The sequence below is a fragment of the Phoxinus phoxinus genome (genome assembly GCF_949152265.1).
Source record: "Phoxinus phoxinus genome assembly, chromosome: 4".
Taxonomy (NCBI): domain Eukaryota; kingdom Metazoa; phylum Chordata; class Actinopteri; order Cypriniformes; family Leuciscidae; genus Phoxinus; species Phoxinus phoxinus.
Window position 1 is genome coordinate 43,951,782 of NC_136879.1, and position 13,747 is coordinate 43,965,528.

The 13,747-nt window shown below is 41.9% G+C and overlaps 1 protein-coding gene and 1 long non-coding RNA gene across 2 annotated transcripts in view; both read right to left on the minus strand.

Moving 5' to 3' along the window:
- LOC306997715 (protein NLRC3-like) overlaps positions 1-13,747 on the minus strand; it is a 124,578-nt gene that overhangs the window by 23,552 nt on the left and 87,279 nt on the right. The window contains exon 12 of the mRNA XM_079611117.1: positions 13,205-13,378. Within this exon, the coding sequence (XP_079467243.1) occupies positions 13,205-13,378 (174 nt within the window). The remainder of the gene's footprint in view (positions 1-13,204; positions 13,379-13,747) is intronic.
- Positions 9,897-10,718, minus strand: LOC306997742. Its single transcript, XR_013797443.1, has 3 exons — positions 10,494-10,718; positions 10,317-10,379; positions 9,897-10,222 (listed from the first exon to the last, which is right to left on the minus strand). It is a non-coding gene; the product is annotated as an uncharacterized lncRNA (long non-coding RNA).

Sequence of the window (13,747 nt, forward strand, 5' to 3'; positions counted from 1 at the left end):
TAATCTTTTTTTCTTTCTAACTAATCCATCCATCTTTCTCTCTTTCTTTCTAACTAATCCATCTTTCTTTCTTTCTTTCTTTCTAACTAATCTATCTTTCTGTCTAACTAACTTTAACACAACACAACACTACACTACACTACACTACACAACACTACACAACACTACACAACACTACACTACACAACACAACACTACACTACACTACACTACACTACACTACACAACACTACACAACACTACACTACACAACACTACACTACACAACACTACACTACACAACACTACACTACACAACACAACACTACACTACACTACACTACACTACACAACACACTACACAACACTACACTACACAACACTACACTACACTACACAACACTACACTACACTACACTACACAACACTACACAACACCACAACACTACACAACACTACACTACAAAACACAACACAACACAACACTACACAACAATACACTACACTACACAACACTACATAACACAACACAACACTACACAACACTACACAACACAACACAACACTACACAACACAACACTACACTACACTACACTACACTACACTACACTACACTACACAACACTTCACAACACAACACAACACTACACTACACTACACTACACTACACTACACAACACTACACCACACCACACCACACCACACTACACTACACAACACAACACAACACTACACAACACTACACTACACAACACTACACTACACTACAAAACACTACACTACACTACACTACACTACACAACACTACACTACACAACACAACACTACACTACACTACACTACACTACACTACACTACACAACACTTCACAACACAACACTACACTACACTACACTACACTACACTACACTACACAACACAACACTACACTACACCACACCACACTACACTACACAACACAACACAACACAACACTACACAACACTACACTACAAAACACTACACTACACTACACTACACAACACTACACTACACTACACAACACTACACTACACAACACTACACTACACAACACTACACACCACTACACTATACTACACAACACTACACAACACAACACAACACTACACTACACAACACTACACTACACTACACAACACTACACTACACTACACAACACTACACTACACTACACTACACTACACTACACTACACAAAACTACACTACACAACACTACACTATACTACACTACACAACACTACACAAAACTACACTACACTACACAACACTACACTACACTACACTACACAACACTGCACTACACTACACACTACACTACACAACACAACACTACACTACACTACACTACACTACACTACACAACACTACACTACACAACACTACACTACACTACACAACACTACACTAAACAACACTAAACTACACTACACAACACTACACTACACTACACAACACAACACAACACTACACTACACTACACAACACTACACACCACTACACTATACTACACAACACACCACAACACTACACAACACTACACAACACTACACAACACTACACTACACTACACAACACTACACTACACAACACTACACTACACTACACTAAACAACACTAAACTACACTACACAACACAACACTACACTACACTACACAACACAACACTACACTACACTACACAACACTACACTACACAACACAACACTACACTACACAACACTACACAACACTACACTACACAACACTACACTACACTACACTACACTACACTACACTACACAACACTACACAACACTACACAACACAACACTACACTACACTATACTACACAACACAACACTACACTACACAACACTACACTACACTACACTACACTACACTACACAACACTACACTACACTACACTACACTACACAACACAACACTACACTACACTACACTACACTACACAACACTACACAACACTACACTACACAACACTACACTACACTACACTACACAACACTACACTACACTACACAACACTACACTACACAACACTACACTACACTACACTACACAACACTACACTACACAACACTACACTACACTACACAACACAACACAACACTACACAACACTACACTACACTACACAACACTACACTACACAACACTACACAACACTACACTACACTACACAACACTACACTACACAACACTACACTACACTACACTACACAACACTACACTACACAACACTACACTACACAACACTACACTACACTACACTACACTACACAACACTACACTACACAACACTACACTACACTACACTACACAACACTACACTACACAACACTACACAACACTACACAACACTACACTACACTACACAACACTACACTACACTACACTACACAACACTACACAACACTACACTACACTACACTACACTACACAACACTACACTACACTACACAACACTACACTACACTACACAACACTACACTACACTACACTATACTACACAACACAACACAACACTACACTACACTACACTACACAACACTACACAACACTACACTACACTACACAACACTACACTACACTACACTACACAACACTACACTACACTACACAACACTACACTACACAACACTACACTACACTACACTACACAACACTACACTACACAACACTACACTACACTACACAACACAACACAACACTACACAACACTACACTACACTACACAACACTACACTACACAACACTACACAACACTACACTACACTACACAACACTACACTACACAACACTACACTACACTACACTACACAACACTACACTACACAACACTACACTACACAACACTACACTACACTACACTACACTACACTACACAACACTACACTACACAACACTACACTACACTACACTACACAACACTACACTACACAACACTACACAACACTACACAACACTACACTACACAACACTACACTACACAACACTACACTACACAACACTACACTACACTACACTACACAACACTACACAACACTACACTACACTACACTACACTACACAACACTACACTACACTACACAACACTACACTACACTACACTACACAACACTACACTACACTACACTACACAACACTACACAACACTACACTACACTACACTACACAACACTACACTACACTACACAACACTACACAACACTACACTACACTACACAACACTACACTACACAACACTACACTACACTACACTACACAAAACTACACTAAACAACACTAAACTACACTACACTACACTACACAACACTACACTACACAACACTACACTACACAACACTACACAACACTACACTACACTACACAACACTACACTACACTACACAACGCTACACAACACTACACAACACAACACTACACTACACTACACAACACAATACTACACTACACAACACTACACTACACTACACTACACAACACTACACTACACTACACAACACTACACAACACTACACTACACAACACTACACTACACTACACAACACTACACTACACAACACTACACTACACTACACTACACTACACTACACAACACTACACTACACTACACTACACTACACAACACTACACTACACAACACTACACTACACTACACTACACAACACTACACTACACAACACTACACAACACTACACAACACTACACTACACAACACTACACTACACAACACTACACTACACAACACTACACAACACTACACTACACTACACTACACTACACAACACTACACTACACAACACTACACTACACTACACAACACTACACTACACTACACTATACTACACAACACAACACAACACTACACTACACTACACTACACAACACTACACAACACAACACTACACTACACTACACAACACTACACTACACTACACTACACAACACTACACTACACTACACAACACTACACTACACAACACTACACTACACTACACTACACAACACTACACTACACAACACTACACTACACTACACAACACAACACTACACAACACTACACTACACTACACAACACTACACTACACAACACTACACAACACTACACTACACTACACAACACTACACTACACAACACTACACAACACTACACTACACAACACTACACTACACAACACTACACTACACAACACTACACTACACTACACTACACTACACTACACAACACTACACTACACAACACTACACTACACTACACTACACAACACTACACTACACAACACTACACAACACTACACAACACTACACTACACAACACTACACTACACAACACTACACTACACAACACTACACTACACTACACAACACTACACTACACTACACTACACTACACAACACTACACTACACTACACAACACTACACTACACTACACAACACTACACTACACTACACTACACAACACTACACAACACTACACTACACTACACTACACAACACTACACTACACTACACAACACTACACAACACTACACTACACAACACTACACTACACAACACTACACTACACTACACTACACAAAACTACACTAAACAACACTAAACAACACTACACTACACTACACAACACTACACTACACAACACTACACTACACAACACTACACAACACTACACTACACTACACAACACTACACTACACTACACAACGCTACACAACACTACACAACACAACACAACACTACACTACACTACACAACACAATACTACACTACACAACACTACACTACACTACACAACACTACACTACACTACACAACACTACACAACACTACACAACACAACACTACACTACACTACACAACACTACACAACACTACACAACACAACACTACACTACACAACACTACACTACACTACACAACACTACACTACACAACACTACACTACACTACACTACACTACACTACACTACACAACACAACACAACACTACACTACACAACACTACACAACACAACACTACACTACACTACACTACACTACACTACACAACACTACACTACACTACACAACACTACTCTACACAACACAACACAACACAACACAACACTACACTACACAACACTACACAACACAACACAACACTACACAACACTACACTACACTACACTACACAACACAACACTACACTACACTACACAACACTACACAACACTACACTACACAACACTACACTACACTACACTACACTACACTACACAACACTACTCTACACAACACAACACAACACAACACTACACTACACTACACAACACTACACAACACAACACTACACAACACTACACTACACTACACTACACAACACAACACTACACTACACTACACAACACTACACAACACTACACTACACAACACTACACAACACAACACAACACTACACTACACTACACTACACAACACTACACTACACTACACTACACAACACTACACTACACAACACTACACAACACTACACAACACTACACAACACAACACTACACTACACAACACTACACTACACAACACTACACTATATAACACTACAAAGTGTTAACAAAGAGTAATCTGTTTTTAACTAATCTCTTTCTTTCTAACTAACTAATCTATCTTTCTTTTTAACTATTCTTTCTTTCTTTCAAACTAATATTTCTTCCTTTCTTTCAAATTAATATTTCTTTCTTTCTTTCTAACTAATCTATCTGTCTTTCAAACTAAATTCATCTATCTATCTTGCTTTCTAACTAATCTTTCTTTCTTTCTAACTATTTTTTCTTTCCTTTCTAACTAATATTTCATTCCTTCTTTCTAACTAATCTTTCTTTTTCTTTCTAACTAATCTTTCTTTCTTTCAATTTTTTCTTTCTTTCTTTCTTTTTTCTTTCTAACTAATATTTCTTTCTTTCTAAATAATCTATCTTCTTTTCTTTCTAACTATTCTTTCTTTCTAACGAATCTTTCTTTCTTTCTAACTAATCTATCGATCAAAATTTAAACTACTTTAAACTTCTAACTACTTTAAACTTCATCAATCTCTCATGTCTGGCTTTTTCAAGCCAACTTAAAGTTTGTCTCAAACTTTTTTTTCTAGTTACAATGTATTCCTATTTAACACACATTAATGTTTTTTGCTAATGTTAAGCTAATGTTTATGCAATAGCTACCTGCTCTTCCTCTCTCATCTCCATCACACTCTCTCTCTTCTTCTTCTCGCAGTCTCCTAATCTTTACCTCTATATCTTCCCTTCCCAAAGCTGAGCTTTGATTGATACAATCTTTGCAAACTGATTGATTCTGTTACTAGTTTAAAACTTCTATCGTAAACAGTTGTTTGGTTTAGCTACTTACATCTCGCAGGCCATACTCAAATTATATGCCCGTTAACTGAAAGCGTGTTGTGAAGCGCCGCACTGGAATTTGCGCTCGGCTCGCCAGAACCGCGTCAGAACGCCTGTCACACACCAGCTTACTGGTGGAGAGGAGACAGAGTGATGAAGATGATGATTGGGAAGGGATGATTAGGAGGCCATGATGGACAGAGGCGACTGGGAAAATTTTGCTAGGATCCCAGGGTTACACCCCTACTCTTTTGAAAGACATCCTAGTATTTTGAATGACCACAGAGAGTCAGGACCTCGGTTTTATATCTCATCCGAAGGACGGTGCTCTTTGACAGTATAGTGTCCCCGTCAGTATACCGGGGCGCAAGGACCCAGACAGACCACAAGGTGAGCGCTTCCTGCTGGCTTCCTGCTGGTTTTCTCCGAAGGTCTCCCATCCAGGTACTAACCAGGCTCAACCCTGGTCAGCTTCAGTGGGCAACCCAGTGGGTCTTGGGCTACAGGGTGACATGGCTCATCATGAAATCAATGACGCTGTTACAATGTACAACAAAGCTTTTACTGTATTTACATTGTGTTTGCATTGTTATTTGGTGAAAGCTTTTGTGAGAGTGCAGAAATTGCGTTGCAATGATAAGATCTTTTCATACGTGATCAACAGACTGTCTGTCATCTGCTCAATTCTCATCACTGCAACCTTTCATGTGATGGGAATAGATCACTATGATCAATACTTTTCACGATTCCTTAATCTCGATAGCTGTAATAGTAAAAACAAAGTAAATTTTTTAGAGAGAGTTCCAAATGTAATATTAGCTATTTAATTTGCAAACATGTCAGCCAATCACAGCAGTGGGCGTTTACACTGAAGTCTCACACAGAAACGCCCCTTAAAACAGAGCGTTCAAATCAGAGGCTAAATCAGGCTTGGAAAAATGCCTTATATTTCTAAATTATGACCCTTTTTGACATTAAAATCATAAGGGCACCCCAGGGAAACATTATGAAATAATAAAATAATCCACTCTATCACCCCTTTATTATCTCAACTCTTTATTTTGATGGTCCCCCAACAGATTTTCTACTGACTATAAATAACTTGGCAACTACAAGTCAGCTTATTCTACTAACCCGAACACCTAACCATAACCTACCAGTCTACTGACAGTCTACTACAGTCTACTAATACTCTAATGATAGTTAGTTGACATGTGGTTGCAAAATTACTTATTCTTAATAGAATGTCTAAAGGGGCCTATTGCAATAAAGTGGAACCAAACGTTTTACATAAGAGCCAATTAAACAATAACACTTTTTTAATTACAGTGACAATGAATGAAGAACTCATTATTTGTATATAGTCTCTTAATATATTAACTACAGCTTATATACTATTAAATTAAGTTTTATGTAACAAAGTTCGGGAGGAGCATGTTCAGGTAATCATCCAATCAGCACAAGAAGGAGCCAGTATAAATAAAGCCTTTCCTTACCTCCTGTCTCATGACTAATTTCTCAGCATTTTCAGTTTTCCTCCTTCCTAAGCACCTAAGGTGCTTACCCTAACGCGAGGATGCCTCCGTTAGCCGGTCAATCGCCGGCGCATTTTCTTCCCCTTCCCCTTCCACACTATGCTCTTCCTCCTCCACCTAACCCGGGGGCCGATCTCCGCGCGAGGATGCCTCCGCAAACGGCCACAGCCCCGATTTTCCCTCCCTTTAACCCTCTCCAAGTGCGTTCTCCTTTCTCTCTTTTCTCAGTCACCCCTCAACCAGCCCCTCTGAATGCAGTAGCCACAGAACCTCCTCCAGTGACGAACAACATCAGAGCCCAAATCCTCACAGGTGCAGACGTTGATTTGGGTTCTCTCCTGTCCTTGTTTCCCCCAGCTGAGTCCAATCGCCAAGTAGACTGCGGCGACATTTCAGTCACTCTAAAAAATAACACACAGGTTACATCACGTTCACTGTCACTGGCCGAATTCTGTATTGCCTTCAGCCGCTATACAGAAATCATATGCTCATCTTTCCCCCATAGACGGCGCGAGCTGAATGATTATCTTTCCATCATAGCGGAGCTCGCACTGTCTTACGGGGGTAGTCATTTTTATACGTACCACAAGCTGTTTTCCGCAAAATGCGCCGTCCGCGTTTCCCAGTGGAATCAGTGTCCCTATTGGGGAGCGTTGGACACCGATCTCCATAACCGAGTCTTCCTCGGGTGCAGAAATATCTCCTGCGCAATCTGCAGATCCACAATCCATGCCACTACGGCTTGCCCCCAAATCAATCCATCGATCCCTCCCTGCCCAGAGCAGAATGCCAAATCCACAAGTTACGTTCCGCGTCACGCAAGAGAAGATTTTTCAATCAGAGCACCATACTCGGCACCCGATAGACAAGTCTGTAGGAACTTCAACGAAGGGAGATGCCCAAGACAACGCTGTCGTTTTCTCCACGTCTGCGATTACTGTGGCGGCGCCCACGCCCGCGTGATATGCCCAGTCAAAAAATCTGTCAATAAAAACGCAAAAAACTATCTCTCGACTCCTGTGAATGTTTCCCGCCTGGCCGAAGAATTATCACACCACCCAGATGCCAACTTCACAAATTATTTACTGACAGGTCTCAAGCAAGGCTTTAAACCCGGTGTAGAAAGCCATCCCACACAAAATGTCATCTGCGCTAACCTTCAGTCCGCCTTAGCCGAGCCTGGAGTAGTGAATAAGCTGATTAAAAAAGAAATAGAATCCGGTTTCATGATGGGTCCTTTTGAGGCCCCCCCCGATCGACAAATTTCGCATCAGCCCCATAGGCGTGGCTACCAGGAAATTCTCTGGAAAAAAGCGGTTGATAATCGACCTTTCAGCCCCCCATAATTCTCCATATCCGAGCATCAATAGTCTCATCCCTCTCGAAGAGTATTCTCTCAACTATCATGATATCGAACAAGCCATAACCATGATTAAAATAGCTGGACGAGGTGCATGGCTTGCAAAAGTAGATATCTCCTCTGCTTTCAAAGTAATGCCTATCCACCCCGATTCATGGCACTTATTCGGGGTAAACTGGCAGAAAAAGTACTATTTCGCCGTGCGCCTAACTTTCGGCTGCAAAAGCAGTCCAAAAATCTTTGACACGCTCTCTGAAGCCATATGTTGGATCCTTTCCAATAATTATGCAATTCCTCATCTTCTCCACCTGCTCGACGGTTTCCTAATAATTTCACCTCACGACACCATCCCCGAGGCTCACCTCCTCATAGTGAAAAAAGTTTTCGCCGAGCTAGGGATTCCGTTAGCCCAGGAGAAAACATCGGGTCCAACTACATCCATCGAGTTCCTAGGCATCAATCTGGACTCAGTAAAATTCCAGTCCTCGCTGCCTAAGGAAAAAATCGATCGCATCATCCTAATCGCATTCAATTTTACAGACAGCACAGATTGTTCAAAACGCGAACTTCTCTCGCTGCTGGGCAACCTAAATTATGCGATGCGCATTATTCCACAGGGCCGACCCTTTATCACGCATCTCCTAGCCCTCACGTCATCCGTTCATGCGCTGGAAGATCGGATCATCCTTTCTGGCGAGTCAAAAAACGAGCTAAAATTATGGATTAATTTCCTCAATCAGTGGAACGGCTTAACTTTTTTTTTACGACGACTTTATCTCTCTCCCCCTTGATATCAAACTGTTCACAGACGCAGCACCCTCGATCGGCTTCGGCGGCTATTACCAAGGACGCTGGTTTGCGTCTCCCTGGCCCCCTCAGCTCCTAGACACACCCCTGTCTTCAGCCTCCTCTGCCCTTTTCGAGCTCTACCCAATCGTCGTCGCAGCTTCCCTATGGGGGAAAGAATGGTCAACCAAAAGCATCCAAATCCATTGCGACAACGAAGCAACCGTACACTGTATCAACAAAGGTCGTTCTCGCTCACCTGCGCTCATGCCACTCCTCAGACGCCTCATATGGATCTCCGCATGCGACCAGTTCTTAATAACTGCAAAACACATCCCAGGGGCTCAAAATCAAATCGCTGACTCTCTCTCCCGTTTCTCTTTTCAGAAATTCAGGATGCTGGCACCAGAAGCAGACCCCACTCCAACCCCAGTACCTCCTTATTCTCAGCTGATCTTCCCATAAACCATCCGCTAAAATCCCTCCTGGACACGTCCATCGATTCCATCCTCCAAGCCGTTTCTCCCAGAACCCTGCAAACATATTACACCGCATGGAAATCGTTCAAATCATTCCACCTCTCTCACAACCTGTCGTTTCCCGAATTTTCTCTTTTAACAGTTACTTCATTCATATCTCATCTTCATAGTATCAAAGGTCTCCAAGCCGGATCCATTAAAAGCTACCTAAGCGGCATTCAATTCTTCCATAAATTAATCCACGGTAAACCTACACCTGCAACAAATAACTCCCAAACGTCCCTTCTAGTTAAGGGATTCCAAAGATCCCGCCCCACGCGTCCAGATACCAGACAACCAATCACAATCGATATACTCACCAGATGCATCTCATCACTCCGTCTTGGATACCACTCCACCAACACCGCCTATACGTTAGAAGCTATGTTCATCCTAGCATTCTTCGGTTTCTTTCGCTGTTCCGAACTGACCATCACTTCCTTATTCGACCCAAATATCCATCCCACTATGTCAGACCTTCAGGTCGTAGATAATGAAACCATATCATTTTTCATTTAACAAAGCAAAATGGACAAAGATAAAAGAGGTCACTTCGTATATATTTTCAATCTTCAAACTCCCATCCAACCGTTCCATGCGCTTTTTAATTACCTGCAGTACAAACATCGGAGCAGCTACCACAGCCGCACAAAAAAGGTCTCTCCCAACAACAAATCAAAACCCTCGGTCGCTGGTCATCGAATGCCTTCAAAACCTATATTAGATCAAGCCGGTTCTACATCAGAAATGCTCACCAAGCCCTAACTAATTAGTTAATTATAATTATCACCTGCTGCGCCTCATTCAGTTCCATCCGTTACACCAAACCTTCCGTTCATCTGGGCTCGCCGCTTGCACGCTCGCTTAATATTCACAGGGAACGTTTTCAATCATATGCAGACTCCCCCGTTCGCACGCAGCGATGACTCACCCGTTCGAAGGCTGGGTTCCGTCCCCCTTCCAAAACGCCGGTTGAGCCCTCCCGTTCGAATTGCAGTGAGAGTCTGCCCGTCTTAGTCGTCGCCGGACATCCGCGCTCGTGTCGCCATGTGGGCTCCCCATTCGTCGGGACGTGAGGGGTCTTTCCCGTGCCCCAGCCCCCCCTTCGAAGCGCCGGTCGAGCCTTCCCGACCGAGTCCAGCGGGCGCCCTCCGTCCAACCTGGCGAGGCTTACCCGTCCGATGCCGTGAGCATATATGTTCCCATCGGACGCCGCGAGAGCCCTCCTAGGTGAACGGTTAAACTCGTCCACAAATTCACGCTCGCATAATTCTTGCGTCAGCGAGCTGTCAGTTCAACTGCAGAATGGGCTTATCCGTCCGATGCCGTGAGCATCCAAGTTCCCGTCGGACGTTGCGAGAGCCTTTCCAGTCGAACAGGTAAGCTCGTTCCTTGGTAAATACATACCCTTCACTTTTTGGGGGGCTAAATTCTACGCTCGCTGTCCTTCGTTTATCTGGCATTTGGGGGAGTACTCTGGGGTCGGGCCGAATTCTGAGCTCGGAGCCCTCCCCCCGGACAGCAAGCCAAATACGCATTATAATATTTCTATCAGATTTCATTAACATGTAAACTCGTGAAATGAAGTTTTATGTAACAAAGTTCGGGAGGAGCATGTTCAGGTAATCATCCAATCAGCACAAGAAGGAGCCAGTATAAATAAAGCCTTTCCTTACCTCCTGTCTCATGACTAATTTCTCAGCATCCCACCTCCACCCCTTCACCCCACATTCGGCTGGGTCCGTTCATAGATACCTATGATCTCTAAAGTTATGGGGGGAGTACTCTGGGGTCGGGCCGAATTCTGAGCTCGGAGCCCTCCCCCCGGACAGCAAGCCAAATACGCATTATAATATTACAGCAGATTTCATTAACATGTAAACTCGTGAAATACAATTAATTAACAATACACTAATAGTTTAAAAATTATTTATAAGCGCTTTGTTACTGTATACTTGTGATAAAGTGTTACCATTATTTCAAACTGGTCGCATTAAGTGGAATTGTTCCTTATGTATGTAATAAAGTTATTCTTCTTTTTCAAAAATAACACAAAATAAACTAAGTAAAGATGAATTTGACTGATAGCATTATTTTTTTTTTCAAGAATTCCATAGATATGGTGATATATTGTTATCGTGTGTTATTTTGGCCATGATAATCATGTAGTGATAAATCTGATATGGTGATAGTCCTGGTTCAGGTGAAACACACACCACTTCCCTCTTTTCAGCTGCACACACACATTTTGAGGCAATGCTCATGCTTTTGCAAGGGTCTGTTTGGACACAAGCATTACAAGGCAAGTTGATTCACACCAAACAGTTGTGCTTTGAAAAAAAAACTATTCACTGTATCCTCCATCTGTTGTCTGGTTTGTAGTTCCTTCTGTTTTTTTTTAGCTGTTAGTTTTACTATCTTTTTGAAAGATAATAATATATGAAGATGTTAAAGTTTCTCTTCAGGGAGACTCCTCACCGCTGCCTTCTATCGCCGACAGGATCTGATGGTTCAAGCTGGAATCTGTTGCTTAACCACCGGATTGGGCTTACGCCAAAGATATATTGTATGCAATATCTACATATTAATCCTTATTCACTCCGAGTCTTTATGGTAGAGATGATCTTACCCCAGATACTCCAGTTTACAGTGAGGATTCTCCAGTCCAGCAGAGAGCAGCTTCACTCCTGGGTCTCCTAGTTTATTCTCAGATAGATTCAGTTCTCTCAGGTGTGAGGGGTTTGATCTCAGAGCTGAAGCCAGAACAGCACAACCTTCATCTGTGACACCACAATCACTCAACCTGTAGAGAACAATGGCACACATTAAGCCTATATCCAAAGATAAACATGACACTTAAAAAATATGGCGTCAATATGAAATACAAATACTCATGAGCCCCTTCTGTGAACATAAAGCCCTAAATCCATTTTTTTTTCTATTAATCTCGCCTGGGAAAACAAGCCAGAGTTGCGACGGCGTCACTCTCTATTTGAGGGCACTTTTCGCGCAACTACATTTAAAATAACGAACGTGAGAGTGCAAACATGTAGGTACATGGCCCCTAAAAGAGCTCAGATGAGGTCGGTTATCGTGGTGGCTATATGGAATATCATTGCAGCCCCAAGTAAAGTAGAGTTAACATTAGACAATTATTTCACAACCTTCATTA